The sequence below is a fragment of the Ixodes scapularis genome, unplaced genomic scaffold, assembly GCF_016920785.2.
Source record: "Ixodes scapularis isolate PalLabHiFi unplaced genomic scaffold, ASM1692078v2 PGA_scaffold9__187_contigs__length_104089568, whole genome shotgun sequence".
Lineage (NCBI taxonomy): Eukaryota > Metazoa > Arthropoda > Arachnida > Ixodida > Ixodidae > Ixodes > Ixodes scapularis.
The window spans coordinates 49,034,137-49,053,782 of NW_024609884.1; the positions used below are offsets into that span (position 1 = coordinate 49,034,137).

Sequence of the window (19,646 nt, forward strand, 5' to 3'; positions counted from 1 at the left end):
GCCTCCACTGCACAAACAGTCATGTGGTAGAAGCATGTTTTAAAGCTGTGAGTTTGTGTTTGTAATGTTTTCTACTTGCTGAGATAAATTATACATTTGTAAGAGAGGCCTGTAAGTCACAAGTATGAGGCTCTTTATCACAGTAGTCAGCCAAATATGTATGATGTTGAAACTCGGTGCTGTAATTTTCCTTGCTGAACACTTTATTGAAAGAATCTTTCTAATTGCATTTGCAAGTAAGACATCATTGAAATATTGCAGGTTGAATCTCGTGTTAAACTAAACCTTTTGCTGCCCATCTGTTAGGCTATGTAGAAGCCTGAACCTATGAGGCACTCCACTGCCACATTTACAGAATGTTGTCATTGTTTGTTGGAATTAGCTGTCCAAGGTGTTTGCACTGAAGTGTTGATTAGAATTTGCGATTTTAACTTGTAGTATCGAAGTTGAGGTTTGTTAATGGGCATGTGCAAGAAGGACTAGTTCCTTTGAAAGTCATTCCAAAGTGAAAAGGTTACTACAGTAAAGTCATAAACGTTTTTATGAAGTCAGCCTCTTATACTCCACACACATTTCTCCTATAGTTATTTTGTATATCTATTTTTGTTTCTTGTGTGTGTTTAGCTTGATATTAACATTCTTGGGGAACCTTTTCTACCCAGCTTTTCACTCCTCTTTTTTATATACTTTCACAAGCAGTGAGGACATCATATGTGCATATCTGATATGTGCCTACACACTATTAGTCAGACTCAAGTGCTATTTATCTTTGCTGCACTGTATTCTGTGTCTTACAATTTTCATTCTTGATCTTATACAATATCTAATAAATGTTTATTTGAATTAGCACCTGCCACGACTTATCATTTTGTAGATTTCTCCCAAGATTTTGGTTTGAACTATTTCAGCACCCTGTGGAAACAGTGATGCTAGGCATACACTTTTCGAAGCATGTGCACAGTGCAACACTGTTAGCGTAAACAAGCATTCTCCAAATTTCCCATTTTTCTTTTAAAATTGAATGACTGCTACAAAACCTAGTAGTTTGATGGAAAGTCATCCTTCACGGCAGTTAGCTAAGCGGTCTAGCTCGATGCCAGTCTGTATACTCTGTCTCAGTACAATGCAGACAAGTACCAATAATCCCTTTCTTGCTAACAGTGTTGCACAGCGTACCATACCATGTATGTAAGGCTTCAACTAAAGAATAGTTTCATGCATGAAACTTTTCCCAGGATCTCTGAGGTAGGTTGAGGAAAAAAGCTTTTAAATGTAGAAATAATGGGTATTATATACAGTTGATGTACAAATCTTTTGCTAGGCCCAAGTCAGTAAAAATCTTCCCAATAGGAGGTCGCTGCCTCAAGAAAAAACCAGCAGATGTCCACTGAACAGTACAGTGCAATCCACTTATAACGATAATGAGAAAACCCGAAAATGCAATTGTTATAACCGATTATTGTATCTGGACTAGAAACTCTATAAACTGATCGTTATATGTGGTATCGTTTAAGTGGATTGCTCTGTAGTCGCAAAATAAAGTGTTTAGCTACAGCATACATTGCACCGTTTTCCCATCCGTCTTTTTTTCTGTTTCAACATTCTGTGTCGCCGCCAACAAGTTTAGTTCAGTTACCAAAGCTAAAGCCAACACGCCTCCCAGAGTTCAGCATTTGATTTCAGTTCAGTGCATTTTACTTTCTTCTTTCTTTCCTTTTCAACTGTCTACAGCCGCATTAGAATGGACAATCCACTCTTTGGGTATGTGCCAAAAAAGAGTTGGAAACAATAACGTAAGAAACATAGATTGATGCCGCTGCAGTCAAGTTCAGTTACAGCCTCTGGTCGCAGAGCTGTTTGGTATTTTACGCAGAGTCCCATTTCACATTCTTTTTGCTGAGAGCTCTTGTTTATCACGTCTGTGCTAGTGCTGCCGGTGCCGGGACAAAGACATGCACACATATTTTGACACTGCCCTTTTCACATACCAAATTTGTGTGTATGGGCTGGCCTTTTACGGGTAAACTTGTACATGCAGGTCCCATATCACATGGGATTAACTATGGTTGATCGAACACCATTTAATCAAAACGCGTTTTAGAGAATGGGCACGTTTTATCGAAGCTCTGTCTAGGGAAAGCGGACCCTCAGTTTAAAGGAACACCATTTATTTAAAAGGGGACAGTTTAAAAAAGGCTAGTGCGTGGTTCACCGAGGCATGTTTACCGAAGCCTTGGGTAACTAAACCCCCTGTAGGCCAGGCAAGATGCAAAAAGTTTTGCTTTGCCCAATCCCTAATTGTGTTTCTATAAAAATGACTTTGGTAAAAGGAGGCCCGTTGACTTTCTTTTCTTCTCTGGGTTTTATAGAATATAAAGATATTCTATAAACCGGCATTCGCTAAAATGATCTTCGGTAAAATGCATGCCCCCAGATCACCTGTGCACAAAAAATGAGACCCCAATGCTGTTGATGAAAAGGTATGAAAATGTGATGCAAATGCAACCTTAAAAACTGACACTAAAGCAGATGATTAGGGACACAGATGTATTGAATTATTACACCACCTGAAACCACATTTTAAACCAACCTGCTGCAGTACATGAAGAAATCAGAACCATGAGTACTTTCCAACGTGATGTAGGGTATGTTCTGCGGGGGATCCGGACATTTCGGTGTAGGACGTTTCGGTGCGGTCTTTTCGGTGCACAGACTTTTCGGTGTACAGACTTTTTGGTGCGCGGACATTTTGGTGCGCGGACATTTTGGTGCATGAAAATCAAAATCTTTCTTTTTTTAATGTAATAAGCACTATTTTAGCTAAAAAAATTTTTTTTCACACTTTATAAATTTTTAGACTTTGTTAGGCACAGTACCATCCTGCATGAGGATTGGAGACATTGGACATTATGGTTTGTTTGTCGGTGTCTCTTTTCCAATGTACACACTATAGTAAGTTACAGGTTAAGAAGGTAGCAGCAAATGCCCCTCAAAGGGAATCATATATCCCTTCGCCACCTCCGCATCCAATAGCGTCCCATCGTTTCCGTGACGTCGCGGCCAACGCGCGAGGAGGGTCTTGCCTTTCTGTATATATTTGCTTTATCTTTCAACTTTGACTTAGCATTGTGGAAGCCACGATAGGGAGATTAGAGTTTTCCCCCTCCGATGGAAACAGATATGACTTTCGGGGATTAGCTTCCCCCTCCGATGTATACAAAGGCTGCTTTCAGGGGCTTAGTTTCTCCTCCAATGAATACAAAGATCGCTTTCTTAAAAAGTGGGGGTCGAAGACAAGTTGGTATCACTCTGTGGCCATTATCTATCCATTGAAGCGAAACAAGGAGCATTTCCAGTGAACTCTTCTTTCGACTGCGGAGGGATTTGAAACGAGCGCATCACGCTTGTGGGAGGAGCTTCTACCTTCTTGACTTGTAACCGACTATAGTCGCATCACTTGGTGTTAACACGTTGGGTTGATACAGGCGTTCTCGGCGCCTTCTGCAAAGGTGTCGGCTTTATTATTGGTAATCTGTGTAGGAAAGGCCCAACAGCAAGCTTGAGATTGTTGAAAATTACCCGAGACTTGTGATGCAACTAGTGCGTACGTTGGAAAAGAGACACCAACAAGGCGAACCATAATGTCCAACGTTTCCAATCCTCACGCAGGATGGTACTCCGCCTAACAAAGTCACCTAGGTCGTATATTAGTAAGTGGCTGTAAATGCATGGCCAAGTCTAAAAAATTATCAAGTGCGAAGAAATAGAAATAGTGCTTTTACGTTTAGAGAGAAAAAAAAAACAACTCGTGATTTTGATTTTTTGTGCACCGAAATGTCCACGCTTTGAAAAACCATGCACCAAAATTCCGCGCATCGAAAAGTCCCACACCAAAAAGTCCGTGCACCGAAGAGCCTGCACCGAAACGCCCTACACCGAAAAGTCCTAGACCCGTTCTGCGGAGAAGGAGGGGCATACCCTCCTCTCCGTCCCCTCCTCCTCCTCCTCAAGAGCTGCACTCTAATTCAACATTACAAGAAATTGTAAACTTTTTTTTTAAACAGCGTCCCCTTTTTAATAAACGGTGATTCTCTAAACTGAGGCTCCGCATTCTCTAAACTGAGCTTCGATAAACGTGCCCGTTCTCTAAAACATGTTTCAATCAAATGTGTTCGGTCAACCGTTTTGAACTGTATGCTAAGGCCGGCCTAATGGTTTACAATCGGGAGCCTTTTTAATCATTTTAATTTTGTCCGGCACTCCATGTCGACGCCCGGGCCATTTCCTGCACTTCGCCAAAACATCATCCACGGGCCGCTCGAGGACGAAAAGAATCATGCAAAGCAGTACGTGGATTTTGTACATATGTTGGGCAAACGGGAAGATGCATGAATGATAGCAAGGGAACATGCATGATTGATAGTAAGAGAACTTGCATGGTTACGTTACTAAAACAGCCCATGCCGGGCAATCCAGCAGTGCACTGGGATAGGTGCCCATGTATTTGTACCTAAGTGACATACAAAAACACGCGTACGAAAACACAGACTCGGCACTTTGGCGTGCCAAGGAAGCTGATCACGCCGCGTGACCGTTGAAACTTGTTTTTGACGAGTTGTGCCTTTTTCCGTCAGTACTGCGCTTTCGTGAAACTTTTCACATGTTCCCAACGGCAAGACTCACCATTTACAACGGTTTTAAAGATACTTTTTCGGCGAACGACACGACGAGGAGAAACGTGTATTCAGCACACTACCGCCAGCCTCTGCAACACTCCAAAAACGTGATTTGGATGCATGCAAATGGCCATTCGGTTCCCGCACGGCCGCACTCGCGAAGCGGGGAAGCGCGATCGGCGTCGTTCGTGGCTTCGCTTCGTGTAGTATGTGAATGCCAACAAAGTAGATGGTGAATGCGTTGCAGATAGCTCCTTCACGTAAAATACGCTCCGCTTCCGAGGAGCGGACACTTTAAAGAACAGAAACGGGAACGGAATATTCGATTGAACTGCCAGAACCCAGAACCACCGAACCACTGTGGCCAGAACAGAGCCGTATATGTAAAGAGTTTGGCCATTCGTTGGGAAGTATAGGAGACAAATGAGGAGGCGCCATTGGCCGAAAGCGGGCTCGGCATGTTCCAGGGCGTCTCCACAAATTCGAGCGTGGCCAACCAGAAGCCGGAAATAATACCCTGGCGGTGGTCGCGAGAAACAAACCTGATAAGTGCGTCGGAGTAACTCTTGGTGACTGAAAATATGGTGCACGTGATGTTTCAATCATGGTCATCCAAAATCATGGCGGAAGAGTGTTACTAGCGAAATGATCGACATAATCCATACGCCAAGCGCCGAAGGCCGGGAATCTGCCTTCTGAGCGGTCACACTCTACCCGAGCAAAACAGAGTTGAGTGGCGCGTTAGTTTCTTACATCTTTCTGCATGATCGTGATCGAAACATCACGTGCACCCTATTTTCAACCATAAAGGATTACTACACTTCACTCTCACGCGCTTAATAAAACTAGGGGTGTCGCGAACTTTTGTCGAACCGGATTTTTAGGTCGAACTTTCGGGGTTCCACTGGGTCGAACCGGTTCAACGAACCTTCGAACTTTTCACCAGATTCGACCGGTTCGACTTTGCGGACAGTGTGGCCAGACCTTGATACACGCGTGTCTAGGTTTGGAGAATATATTTTTATGCAAAGAGTTATTTTATTTTATGAACAGTTGCAATTAAAAGAAACCGATTTTAGTCACTGAAGACGTTAATAACTTAATTGTTTTGTACTGTATTAACTGAAATAACCAATCAGCGGTGCCCTTAATTCATTCCTTAGCCATTACCATCCAATCCGAAGCCAACTGTCCAGCCTGTCGCGCATGCGCACACGAGTCGAACCTTAATACAAGGTTCGTCGAAATTTCCGCAAAAGGTTAGAAAAAGTCGAACCTGGTCGAACTCGAACCTCGGCCGGTTCGCGACACCCCTAAATAAAACCATATACCAACATATACTTTGAACCAGAACAGATTCTTGCTACCACCGCCAGGGGATTCTTTTAGGTTTCTGGTTGGCCAAGGGAGCATGTCAAGCCCACCTTCTGCGTCTGGCGCACGCCCTGGCTCTGCCCACGTCTCCCACTCCCTGGGTGACGTGACATCAAGGGGGGTCACGTGACCTCAGAGGGGTCACATGGCCTCAGGGGGGTCACGTGACCTAAATTTGGCGGAGAATTTTTTCCGCTAAATTTAGCAGGGAATTTTTTCTGCTAAATTTAGCGGGGAAATTTTTCCGCTAAATTTGGCAGGGAAATTCTTCTGCTAAATTTGGCGGGAAAAATTTAGCGCTAAATTTGGCGGGGAAATTTTTCCGCTAAATTTGGTGTCATTTGTGACAAGGAGAAACAATATCAAAAGCAGAGGATGCCAATTGTTTCAACGTTAAAATCGTTGCACACCATCTTTAAAGGGGCCTGCAATCATATTTAAGCATCTACCTTTTTTGCGGTTTCCACGTCTCTTGGGGTTCGGGCAAGCCAGCGGGCACGGAGAGAGTAACTAAATATCAGTGCGTCATATTTTAACCGGACGACGCGAAAAAAACTTCTCCTGACGAGGGCGACCCGAGGTACCGAAAGCGTGCAAAATGTGATGTCTTCGGTCCTGGGCTTACTACTGGTCAGAGCGGCTAAAAGCTTCTTTTTAGTCGAAATACAAAATATAAGAAGCGCGTACAGTTTCAATTATTTATAAAAGTAGTTTTTGTTCAGTATTTTAGATAAGAAAAGAAACGAATGCAGTTCATAAAGTACGGAAACAAGAAATGACCCGTCTACATACCCGCCACCAAGCGGTGGAAAAGGCGGCGCATACTAGAAAGGAGTAGTGGGATCAGGCACCGACACGAAAAGGTCCCGGATATAAGCGGCGGAGCTGCGGTCGTATGGACAGGAGGATCCAACCGGCTCCGAGCGTTCCGAAGGCCTTCGGCGAGCAGCTTTGTGTTGCGGTTTGGCCGTTTCGCGGTATGCCAGCGCGAAGTGGCTCCCATTCTGAACTGATCTTTACCCCGTGTTTGCTGTCGTTTGTGGCCAATGAAGTGTCATGCCGAATTAGTGTTCAATCGTGCAGCAAATGCGAAGAGAGCCGCTCTGGCTGCCCGCTGTATACAGCCTGTCCAGAACATGCTTTAGTGGCGCCCTCTCGCGCCGTCGACATGGAGTGCAGCAGCCGTCAGCGCTCGATAAGCTCACTACCCTTCCTCTAGTTCACAGCCACTCTCAAGCAGCCAAGGACGTCATGAGGGAGGTTATTTTTTGCTTGTTTTTGTAATTTTAATTTGCCTATAACTTTTAAAATAAAGGGAATTTCGAGAAAAGAAAAGTTTATCCTAATTACTACGTTCAGTGCCCGCTCAGGTTTAAAAACCAGTAAAAAAAGTCCTTGCAGGGCCCCTTTAAGTGTAGCTGGTGCACATAAACTTGCAGAACATAGTTTTGTTTTCCGGGTGTTTTTTGTTCTTTTCATGTCAAACTTTCGTTTCGGAGATTTTGTTCAAAACCGAAACTACGGGCTCCGGAGAGACGGTAATATACTAATCAGTTTTGATCATCTAAGGAAAGTGGCGATGACTACAGAATTGTTCCACTGAGAGTAATTTTCAGCTAACTCGCATGCCTCGACAATGCGACTTATCTGTCCGCGAAATCTAGCTTTTGTGCGTATCCGCGTTTAAGAAACAGCTCCAGTCGTCTGCTCAGTCAACAACACAGGCTGCGGGGAAATTATGAAAATTAAGCAAGCGCTTCTTGAGCCAAGGACCATGTTAACCCGCCGGCGCCCCACTAAGCAGCTGATAGTCGTATTTCAATTCAGGTTTTAGTAGCAATCGAGAAGTCATTTTGACAAGCGGGTTATGTATTATAATACATTATATGTCCCACTAAAGCGATATTAGTATATTCTTCGGGTTGAAATATGAGCTTAGTTGACTAGCTATTAGGTGAACTGCTGAATAAAAGTATATTTGACAGACAGAGAGATACTACTTAAACTTGGCCAAATGGTTCTAGCCGGCAGCACAGAGACAAACTGAAGAGAGCCTTCATCGGAGATTCACGCAGAACCTCTCTGGGCATTGAACTTTGCTTCGAATCCTGAACGGAGAAAATGAGTATTTGTTGTGGCCGGTCAACCTGAGCAATGTAGACGTATATTGCTGCTGGCTTCGACGGGGGTGTAATATAAATATTGGAGGCGCGATAGATCAAAATGCTGTGACAGCTTCCAACATAATGAGACTTGTCCTCCACCTTTTTAAAACAGATAATTTCCCTCATTCTTCATTTGCAGTGAGCAGGTTTTCCAGAATAGAGTAATTGGGAAATCAGCCCAATTCCTTCAGTGTGGTCCAGAGGATTTTTCGGCGAAAAGCAGCCAAGATGAATAGCCGCACCGACCTGCGTGGGTGGCTCAAACTTGAAGCTAACCGAACACAACCAAACTCAAGAAAAGCAGCTATCGAACCTTCCCATTCACTTGACTGCAACATTGGTGTTCTCTCCAGTGAAATGCCTCGTTTGCCATCCTGAGTCCACTGTTCTACATCCATATAAAGAAAACACTTATCAGTTACCAAGCAGTCGTCACTTTGAATGTGATTCGAGACAGACCAAAATTCAAAACGTTTTTCCCCGATTCCTCCCTATCCAAGAAATCGAAAGCACGCGACCGTGAGTTGTGGAGTAAACGGGCTTTCAAACACGTGATGGAAGGAAACAATCTACTGAGGCTTCACCACACTAAGGAACACTCAGGCAAACTTAAGAAATTTTCGGACCTTCGTGAAGTTACATTGTTCACCACCGCGTCGACAACATGTGTCCGCAAAAGTCACCAGAGACGCGGAGGGGCGCGGAGCGACCTGGTCCAACTGGTTCCCGGCTTTCCCGCTTGGTGGCATCCGTTTTGTTGGAGTCGCGAATACACGAGAGAAGTGGGGAAGGAGGAACTCCCCTCTCCCTGAGACTTTATAGCAGATTAACCAGTCATTAAAAATTCATACAAAAGCAGCTTTGGAGGTGGTGCGGTCAAGGGTTTCCTTAGGAATTGAAATTGGGGGGGGGCATTGAGAATAGAGGAGTTGTTGCGAATTAAGGGGGTGCCTTAAAAAAAAAGTGAAAGCCGCTTACAACTCCCTGTAACGCCGAATTAGAGCGCAGCTCTTGAGGAGGAGGAGGGAAGGGCACTGGAGGGGGGGGGGGGGTTAAACTAACCAGGGGGGGTCACGTGACCTTGGGGGGTCACGTGACCCCCAATGCCGATGATGTCATCACTGACGTCACTGATGACGTCATCAGTGACGATGACGATGCGGGTACCGATGACGTCATTAGTGACGTCACTGATGACTTCACCAGTGATGATGACGATGACGATGCGAATGTCGGTGACGTCATCAGTGACGTCGCTGATGACGTCATCAGTGATGATGACGATGCGGATGTCGGTAACGTCATCAGTGATGATGACGATGCCGGTGACGTCATCAGTGATGATGACGATGACGATGCGGATGCCGGTGACGTCATCAGTGATGATGACGATGACGATGTGGATGCCGGTGACGACATCAGTGACGTCACTGATGACATCATCAGTGATGATGACGATGACGATGCGGATGTCGGTAACGACATGAGTGACATCACTGATGACGTCATCAGTGATGATGACAATGACGATGCGGATGTCGGTAACGTCAGCAGTGATGATGACGATGACGATGCGGATGCCGGTGACGTCATCAGTGATGATGACGATGACGATGTGGATGCCGGTGACGTGATCAGTGATGATGCCGATGACGATGTGGATGCCGGTGACATCATCAGTGATGATGACGTCATCAGTGATGATGACGATGTGGATGCCGGTGACGTCATCAGTGACGATGACGTCATCGGGGGTCACGCGACATCGGCGGGGGTCACGTGACCTCGGGGGGTCACGTGACCTCGAGGAGGGGGTCACGTGACCTCAGGGGAGTCACGTGGCTTCGGGGGGTCACGTGACCTCGGGGGGGTCACGTGCCCCCCACGAGGTCACGTGACCCCGGTGGGGCGCTCGCGCGGTGCATTATGGGACATTTCCCATGATGCACCGGGGTCACGTGACCTCGGGGGGGGTCACGTGCCCCCCACGAGGTCACGTGACCCCGGTGGGGGGCTCGCGCGGTGCATTATGGGACATTTCCCATGATGCACCGCGCGGTTACGCCGACGGCGACGCCGACGCCGCTCAGGCTGGAAACGGGCCCCTAAGAGCTGCGCTCTAAAAACAAGTTGGGGGGGGGGGGGGGGTGTAGGGAAATCATTGGTTGTGGTGAACCGATCGCTGGTGTGCTTCGGTGGCTGGAACGGCTGGGACATCCTCTCGACGTTAGCCTCGCCGCAGCTTTGCTCGTCCCGAGACAATCTACGCCATGATTGCGGCGGATGTCACGTGCCTTCCGCTGGCTGCTCTCCGAGAGCTTGCCAGAGTGGGCCATCCATCAGCCATCAGGCTTAAAATACAAACATGCGATTCAGTGGCGTAGCCATGATTTTTTTTCAGGGGGGGGGGGGAGAGGGGGAGGGGGGTGGCTGAAATGTCTATGACTTGGGGCACAGAGGAAGGGGGTGGGGGAAGTGGGGGGTCAAAATGCATGTGTGTATTGTAGGGTTGGCTGGATTTCAGGGGGGGGCCTGAAGCCCCATAAGACCCCCCCCGGCTATGCCTCTGGTGCGATTGTCATTTACGGATATTGTAGATCATATTCAGCCTATTTCTGAGCACGATGGGTATATTTCAAATTTCATTCCGCAGCGATAAGGGGCCATCGGGACCAGAGCTGTATACGAAGAGTTTGGTCTTTAATTGGTAAGAATGGGCAAAAATAAGGGCCCGTCATTTGCCGAAATTGTTTCAATGACCTTGAGTGTGTTGATTGACAGCACTTGTGACCAACCACCAGCCACGAATATTCCCCTAGCGGAGGCAATGAGCTTAACTTTTACGCAGTGTCTAGCGTTACGTCCGACGGAACCTGAAATAAAAATTAAAGTTACGTCCGACGCAACTTTACGTCAAGGTTTTGAGTTACGTCCAACGTAACCCAATATGAAGATTAAAGTTACGTCCGACGAAACTCCAAATAAAAATTAAAGCTATGTCTGACGCAACTCCATATAAAAATTAAAGATACGTCCGACGGCACCCGAAATAAAAATTAAAGATATGTCTGAGGTTTCGAGTTAGTCCAACGGAAATAAGTTACGACCTGTGTAACCTACGGAACCTTATTGAATGTTACGCTTTGTGGCCGAAACACTACATAAACACAAAAATATTATAATTTTCTTCTGCATTACGTCCGATGCAGCATTCGTAAATTGGGTAAAATAGCAGCTTTATCCGAACCTCCAGGCTTGTTCAGAGGGTTGGAGTGTGTTCCTCGTATGTAGAGGCTATGTAGGCCATACGATTTTTTTTTCTCCTTTTTTTTTCTTTTAGTTCTTTTTTTTTATTTTAAGGGGATTTTTTTTTTTTTCGATTTGTTTTCGATATGAAACCACTTTTTCTTGTGGTTCATATGAGAGATTGAGGGGGCCCATCGTCGCGTCTAAAGCCCCTATATGTACCGTGATCTAGAAAAATCGTGTTGCCTGTATGTAACTACATGAACGCGTGTAGTAATAATTACACGAACGCACGCCGGTACGAAACTCATCCAAATCGAAAAGGGTAGCGGGTGGGGGTAACTTTAGTTTTTTTATTTCGAGTTCCGTCAGATGTAACTTTAATTTTCACAATGGGTTCCGTCGGATGTAACTTGAAACCTTGGGGTAAAGTTACATCGGATGCGTAGGACGTAACTTTAATTTTCATTTTGGGTTACGTCGGACATAACTCGAATCCTTGACGTAAAGTTATGTCGGACGTAACTTTAATTATTATTTAGGGTTCCATCGGACGTAACGCTAGACACTGCGTAACTTTTATCTTTCAATCACAATTTCTGGGTAAGGATGTATTCAAGTATTTTATATTTCAGCACGCTAGAGTTAAAATTTGCGACAGATCTTCACAATTGAAAGGGCAATGCACGTGACATTGCTGTCACGGCAACATTCAGAATGCACTCAATCTTTTCTTCGTCTTGGGTCCAATGACTGCAGTGAAGAGAATAGCCGACATCTAACAATGCCTCGAGCTCAGCAGACGCTATCTACTTTCCTGACCCCAGCTATGATTAACGTTGGCGGCATAAGATAGGCACCAACCAGGCCACGTGACCGCTTGTTCCAGCTCCGAGTTGAGGGGATGAATGATGTTCATATTTCTCAAATTTGTTTGCCAACTGTCAATGCTTAGAAAGAAAAACTAAGGCAAGTTTATTCGGTTATAAACGGTAGGGAGTGATTCTGAGTAGTATCTAACAAGAGTAGAAAAACTTTTTCATGACCTTGTAGCTTTTGCTCTATTTCCCCGTCTGTTAACGAGACACGCCACGTCGTCTCGTAGGGACCCAGGCTAACCAAGTGCGAGGTCAGTCTCTCGTGTGAATGAGCCTGCTTTTATTCTCGGTCGGTGTCGTAGTCGTCATCCTCCCTCTTCCTCTTTTGGTCGGCATCCGCGTTCTCGCTCTTGATGTTGTCGACGGGCAACATGCCCGTCTGAAGCCCCGTTCCCATGGCGCTGGTCGTAACCACACTGGGGGGACCCACTCCGCCCACAGGTGTTAAAGTGGGTGCCGTGACGGACGACGCTGATGTGACCAGGACCGTGGACATTGCCGCCACCTGTGCGGCGCTGCTCACTGGCGTGACTGAAGAGACCGCGGTCCCCGAGGACACCGCCGTGCTCAAGGTCAGGGGTGGTCCTGCCAAGAAAGCATACGAGCTTGGCTAAGACACACCTCACGTCGTCGCAAACCCGACAACAGTGCGTTCTCGAGCGCCTGAAGTTGTTGTGCATGGTAAAACAATTCAGTGGCTGGAGAGACACTATTATGCTATACAAAAATTAGGACAGCTGGGACGTAAAAGCCTCGGCTACAATTAACTCCTTAAGTGCCAAATTTTTTTCCAAAAGTAACCTAAAAGTGCCATATTTTTTATTATTTTGAATTGTTATTCCTCTAGTATTGCACATAAAATTTGAAAAGTTTATTACGCAAAAATCAGCGGAGGCGAAAACAATATTTGCCAACTAAAACGAGTGCTGCCATCTATAATCAGGACCACAAAACTACTCGGACAAGCCTAGCTCGTTCGTGGAATTGAGGGCTACCGAAAAAACCACTGGACAAGCTGAGCTCGTCCACGGCATTTTTAGCCAGAAAGTGGCCGACGAGCTCAGCTCGTCCAAGGCACTTAAGGGGTTAAAGGGACACTGACGGTATTTTTGCTCACCAAGGTTTTTATTTGCACATGTGAGAGCCCAACTACCCAGAACACACTTTGCGGCTCGGAAATCATTTTCTTTCAGCCCGAAAACCGCCAATCAAGAACTGCCCGTTTTGAGTCGCGCTCACTCTCATCTCCGTGGTCACATGGCGTTTCATATGGTTTAGACACAACCACCAAAGATAATCAAAGTCATAGGTCATCGAAGGCACACACTCAATACTAAAAATAGTCTGAAAATATGACACTAATTTTTTGTAGCTTCTAAAAAATTGCAAATATGTTTCCCGAAAGAAAAAAAAGTTGCACAGTTACGTGATTTTTGGTAACTTTCTCCTCTATATTTCTCCTTCCCCCCCCCCCCCCCTCCAGTTTCGGTTTCGGTTTTGAGGAGTAGCATCTTTTTAGTTTATTAAAAATATATATAATGCTGTATACTGTGCTTCACCTTACCGTATTTACTCGCACAATGAACGCACTCGCGTAATGAACGCACCCCCCAAGTCGGCTCTCAAAATGTCGACTTTTTTTTCACTCGCGTAATAAACGCACCCCCAACTCAACCCAACTCGGACGTCAAAATTTTTACCCCCTAATCCCACGCGCGCGAAATTAACGCACTTTTCTATCCTGGTGCAGCGAGGTCGCGAATGCATGGGCAGCGTGGGCGAACAAAACGCCTTGCAAAAGGCGTTAAAAAATTCGCAAAGATCCAACGGAAATAAGAAAAGAAGACACGAAGAGAAGCTTTTTTTTTTTTTTTTTTTTTTTTTTTTTTTTTTTTTTTTTTTCACAGCGGTCTGGATTTGGGTTCGCGCGCCGCCACGCGCAAGGAGGTAAGAAAGAGAAGCGCTCTAAGCAAACAAAACAGCTTGCGAAAGGCGGAAAAAAAAAACAACACCGAACTGAGAAAAAAGAAAAAGAGGAGCTTTTTTTTTTATTCTTTTTGCACAGCACAGTTTGGTTACGGGGGGTCGTGCGTCGCGCGCCAGGAGATAAGAAAGATAAGCGGAGAGCCCTCGCATAAGCAAACAAAACAGCTTGCGAAAGGCGGCAAAAAAAAAAAAACAAGGAACTAAGAGAAATAGAAAACAAAGTTTTTTTTTTCTTTTTTCTTGCAGAGCTTAGTTTGGTTACGGAATCGGGCGCGGGCGCCGTTTGCAAAGAGATAAGAAGTTACTTCGATTTTTCAGGATAAAAGGTCGCTCATTATGCGAGTAAATACGGACGCAAAAATGTTACTTCGCGTAACGCCCCCCCCCCCCCCCCCCCGCCCCCCCAACTTTGCATCGATTTTTCGGAAAATAAGTGCGTTCATTCTGCGAGTAAATACGGTATGTTGTACCGCAGCGAAGGCTACAAGCGTGAGCTCATAGCGTTGGCAGCTGCCCTTAATGCAGGAGAGCTTGTATCGCAGAGATGTCCCCCAGAGCAAGTAGCTCGTGCTTGTAGCCTTTCCTGCGGTACATCATAAGGTGAAATAGGGTATAGCAAAATACTGACTGGGCAGTCTTCCGACACCATAATGGATCGCCTGTCAAAAAATTTAAAAAAAAACAATTCTTAGGGGGTGTCAGTGTCCCTTTAATGTTTGACGAAAGACATTAGAAATTGAGGAAATTGAAGATGTTCATTTTATGGCACAAACTCAATCTAAGCACCCTACGCCCCAAAAACCAGAATTGCAATCATGTACTGCCTTTTGACCCATTAAAAATGCAACCAAATGTCACAACAAACTCTTTTTCAGAGAGATATCTCAGAAAATGGGCACGTGACAACGCTCAGTCACATTTATAATAAAGAGAAAGGTAACAAATGATTTAAATTTTTTTAATTACTTTTTAGGACACTTTGGTTCTGTAGATTGAGTTGTTGTCATAAGGCGACAAACTTAAGATTCACTTTAGTGCCCCTTTAATTGAAACCCGACATAAAATCAATCGGCACTGGGAATTTTGAGAATGAAAGCGACTTACTTTGGGAGAGCTTGATGATGGGTGTGGGATGGGACTTGTTGGCTGGTCGAGAGACGATAGTCACTGTGGGTGTAGACGACGGCCTTGAAACAACTGCAAGCGTGGCCCCTGTCTTGCTGCACAAGCTTAGCACAGGGTTCACCTTAGAGAAGCCTGCAGAAAGAACCCCATACTAGAGTCTTGCTCGCATTCTCTACCCATTCACCACGGTGGCCAGGACTTCATGTGTGAATAGATTTTGGCTAGCCATCTCGATGGCTTCAAGGCAAAGTGCCAGCATTTGGATCCCCAGGTGGCGGGTTCGAATCCCGGCCGAGGTGCCCAAAGTCTGGCAGATGCTTATTGTGAAAAAGAAGGTAACTGAGACTTCAGTTGCACATAAAAAATCCCCAGGTGGTCGAAATTAATCTTCAGTCACTGGGGCATGCCAGATGCCCTTCATTAGTTTGGTACATAAAACCCCCGAATTTGACTTCAATACTTGGCTCAAACAAAGTGGGGTACAAGAGACAGACATTTTGAAATCCACCAGTGAAGAACACTGACGTTAAAGGGTAACTGGAAAGAAAAAAAAGTGTTTTTTTGAACAGCCTAATTGGGACAAACATGTAAAAAAACAATCCTTCCATAAAAAAAAAAAAAAAAATTTTTAGAGCAATATTTATTGCGCAAGACTGATTTTAGTTTGCGGCTATTGCGTCCGTTTTAAATCGCTCGCCACAAAGTTGGTATTATATGTCACGGAGTGGCAGCTATACGTCACAGACTGGCTGCTATACGTCACGGAGCGACGTGCGATAGCAACTCTTCTCATTGGCTAAAGATTGATTCACAGCTTAGATCTTGCTTGTTAAACCTTTAGGATACGTTGTAATTTCCTTTTGAGCAGCTTTTTTTTTCATTTAAAGAATAACCCATGTAATTAGAATCATTATTCTTTACAAAAGGTTGACAAGACTGGCACTTCCGTCTGGATACATACCATAAGAAACAAAATCTTTGGCATTCTTTTTATGGCCGCTGAAGTCTCTGCTCCGTCCCGCGTGTCTCGCCTACCTCGACTAGTCGTTTCGCCTAGTGATTAGTGTTTCATGTTGACCCAGGTGCTTGAGTGAAACTTCCTGAAGTGAAATAGTGTGTGTTTAGTAGCTGTCACAGGTGTTAGTGGTAGGAAGCGACGCGGGGCTTTGGCTTTCATTGCGCGGTTTGTTACTTTCGTTTCCCTCTTTGCTTTCTTAGCGTGCTTTTTTTTGTGCGTGCAAATGTTGATTTTTTTTTAAGACATCAGCTTCTGTTAAGTGCCGCCGTTGCTTTGTAAAGTGGTGCCAGATGAGTGATTGCGACAGCGAGTCTTCTAGCAGCCATGTTGCACCGAAAGATGACAAGCTGAATGCTATTTGGTTGGAGACAATCGGGCGTTCGCGTAGCGACCAACGTGTCCAGATATGGTCTTGTCATTTTGCTCCGGAGGCCGTCGAGATTCGCACCGGGTGCACCAAACATCCGTGACTGAGACACAGCTGTTACGTAAAAAAACCTGGCACAGCCAGGTTATTACGTAACAGCTGTCCGTAGAAGCCTTTGGACGTCTGAATTCTGCATTAGCCGACAGATTTTTTTCCCTGGCTTCTGAACCATCTTACGTAAAGTTGTTTAAATTGAATGTGTAGTGTTATCGTAAATGTGTACTGTAATCGCAAATCTTGGCTTGCGATTGCGCCTTTCTAGATCATCTTATTCGTTTCGCTGGAGAGATGCGAACGACGGGCATAACAAAATCGTTTGCATATTTTGCATACCTCGCAAAAGCACTTCCCCAGTCACCTTGCAAAAAGCACTTCCCCAGTCTTTTACCTGCTTTACAGCAGTTTGTACCTGCTAGTAGGTATGTCTACTGAAACTGCACCTTGAAACTAGGGGCAGCGCCAGAGAAAAAAGAGGCGAAGTTGGGAAGCTTGCTTGCCCTCCGCCATTTCTGAACCCTCAAGCGATTGTACCATCATAAATGCACCAACGCCTCTTCCCAAAATAAAAGAAGCACATGTTCACTTCATAAAAAATAACCTGAGTTCATGCATCTGTAGGCAAGTAGGAAATCTTGCTCAAATTTATTCACACCGCATGATGAGCGCAACAAACTCACACGAGATTTACAGGAAAATATTGGTGGCAACTTGTTTCCCTGAAATTCTGTATAACCAGTCTTTTGCAGGATCGAATCATCTACTCGAGCGGTGTGCGTCGCTGTGCAAACATGTTGCTGTGGAAACGCAGTCCAACCACACGAAGCATAAAAACGGCAGATTTAGTACAACAATCCGGAGTCCATCGTTCAATTAAAACATCATTTTGTTGAAAACGCCCGCAGCTTTTTACTCACGGTATGCGTCGGGAATCTCCAACATTTTGAAACGGAAGAAAGGTAGATTTACTTTTAGAGACATTCGCTGCGTCTTCCTGGACCAGCTGGACCGGATCAGCAGACGACGACGGGACTGAAGCCGTTGAACCTCAACCTCAACTGGGAAACACTTTAAATTTAAATGAGACTGCAGCACAACCTTCGAAATGCGCTTTAATGAGCCTTTTAATATACGTGTCTCACCCAGCCGCAGGCCCTCTTAGTGTTTTGCGAGTGGCATACAACTAGTATTTTAGGGGCGAAGCTCCTTAGGGTCTAGCCTTGTCCATCCGTCCGGCGTCCGTGCTCACATCGATTGCACTGCCTCCGGGATCGGCCCACTTTAAAAAAAAATGCACGCCCGCAATGTACAAGCATCCCTAGCGCCAAGGCGCATCGAGCGAGAGAGGAGGTTGGGAGAGGGCATGAACCTGCTCTTCGGACTCTCTTGCCAGGCATTACCCCATACAGGAGGCGCTGGCCCTAGCCACGAAGCCAACAAAGCTCTTTCAGGAAGGAGCGAGGCCAGCGAGACGACAGGCGCATTGTGTGATGTTTACGGCTCTTGAACAACGAGCATACCGAGATTTGAATTTACCGCTAAGCTGCTGCTCGAAATGGTGAGACCACATCGGTTCCTTTGCAGTAGACATAAATGCGATTCTAAGGAAGAACAGCTAAAGAAAATACGGTTGTCGATCATCGGGAACAAAATGTGGCGTAGGGAGCGATTGATGTGAAACGTGCTCGCGGTCGGTCTTGTCGTTTTTGTTTCGAAACGTGGAGACAAATAAAATGTTTTCAAACATGCAAGATCGTTATCAGCGACCCGAACGCAAGCTCCAAGGAACAAAACAGTTGTGGCTGTGCCCAGCGATGCCAATCGTCCGCTACATTTGGTGGTTAACGCCGCCACAAAGCAGTCACAAATAGGGGATTACAAGATTGGTAGTAGAAATCGAGGGAAGCGTGAAGTTGCACACGTAATTAACAGGGTATACAGTCTTACGGGATACAAAAGTTCCGACGCAGAACTTGAAAGGTGCAGTAAGGATTCTAGGCTAGGTGGCGCAAGCTACCGCCCAATATAAGGGGGCACAGCTGTCAGCATCCATCTATTCACATAGCCACCGCCAGCAGCTAAGTCGCCGCTGGTTCGAACACTCCTCCGTCCTCGCACTGTCCCGTTTTTGGCACAGCGCCGACGGCGTTTTCGCCGGGGCGGGGCGAGACGCCGGCTGTGTGAATGAGGCCTTAGGCTTTTTAAAAAAACTTTTTTTCTTTGCAGTTACCCTTTAAGGGCATTGACTTAATCTCAGTGATTACAGTTTGCCATCCTAGTTCAACCAGGTAGAAGTAAGCCTCACTGGTTTCATCTTGGAAAATTCAAGGTGTAAATATTGTCTTTCACTTTTCATACTGTAATTACAGGAACAAATTGGGGCTTTCATGCCATAACCAAGAATCCACATATACGAGGTTCTTGCTGCAACATGGTTTACTGTGCCCTATTACACTGTATAGGTTGCTTTAGGAATACTCATCTTTATCAGATATCGCTTCAGCTCCAGGAATAGCTAATTACACTACCCAGAGCCCTCATCAAGGTGCCATTCTACACCATACCCGATTACCGGAAAATACCGCGAAAGCTCCCACTCCGTTCAAGCACCCACTATTAACATTTCCCATACTATGGAGTTCTGCAAATTATACATTAAGCACCAACCCCTCCAAAGCACCGGCATCCAGCCGAAAATATTCACCCGTTTACAGCGGCCACGAGACCGCCAGTGGCGATATCATGGGAAAATAA

General features: G+C 45.5%; 1 protein-coding gene across 1 annotated transcript in view; it reads right to left on the reverse strand.

Annotated features, from left to right (window-relative positions):
- Positions 1-12,597: 12,597 nt before the first annotated feature.
- Positions 12,598-19,646, reverse strand: part of LOC8038522 (transcription initiation factor TFIID subunit 9B) — a 28,428-nt gene continuing 21,379 nt past the window's right edge. The window contains exons 5-6 of the mRNA XM_029978919.4: positions 15,430-15,582; positions 12,598-12,924 (exon numbers count right to left, since the gene is read on the reverse strand). Coding sequence (XP_029834779.2) covers positions 12,620-12,924; positions 15,430-15,582 — 458 coding nt within the window. The 3' untranslated portion in view covers positions 12,598-12,619. The remainder of the gene's footprint in view (positions 12,925-15,429; positions 15,583-19,646) is intronic.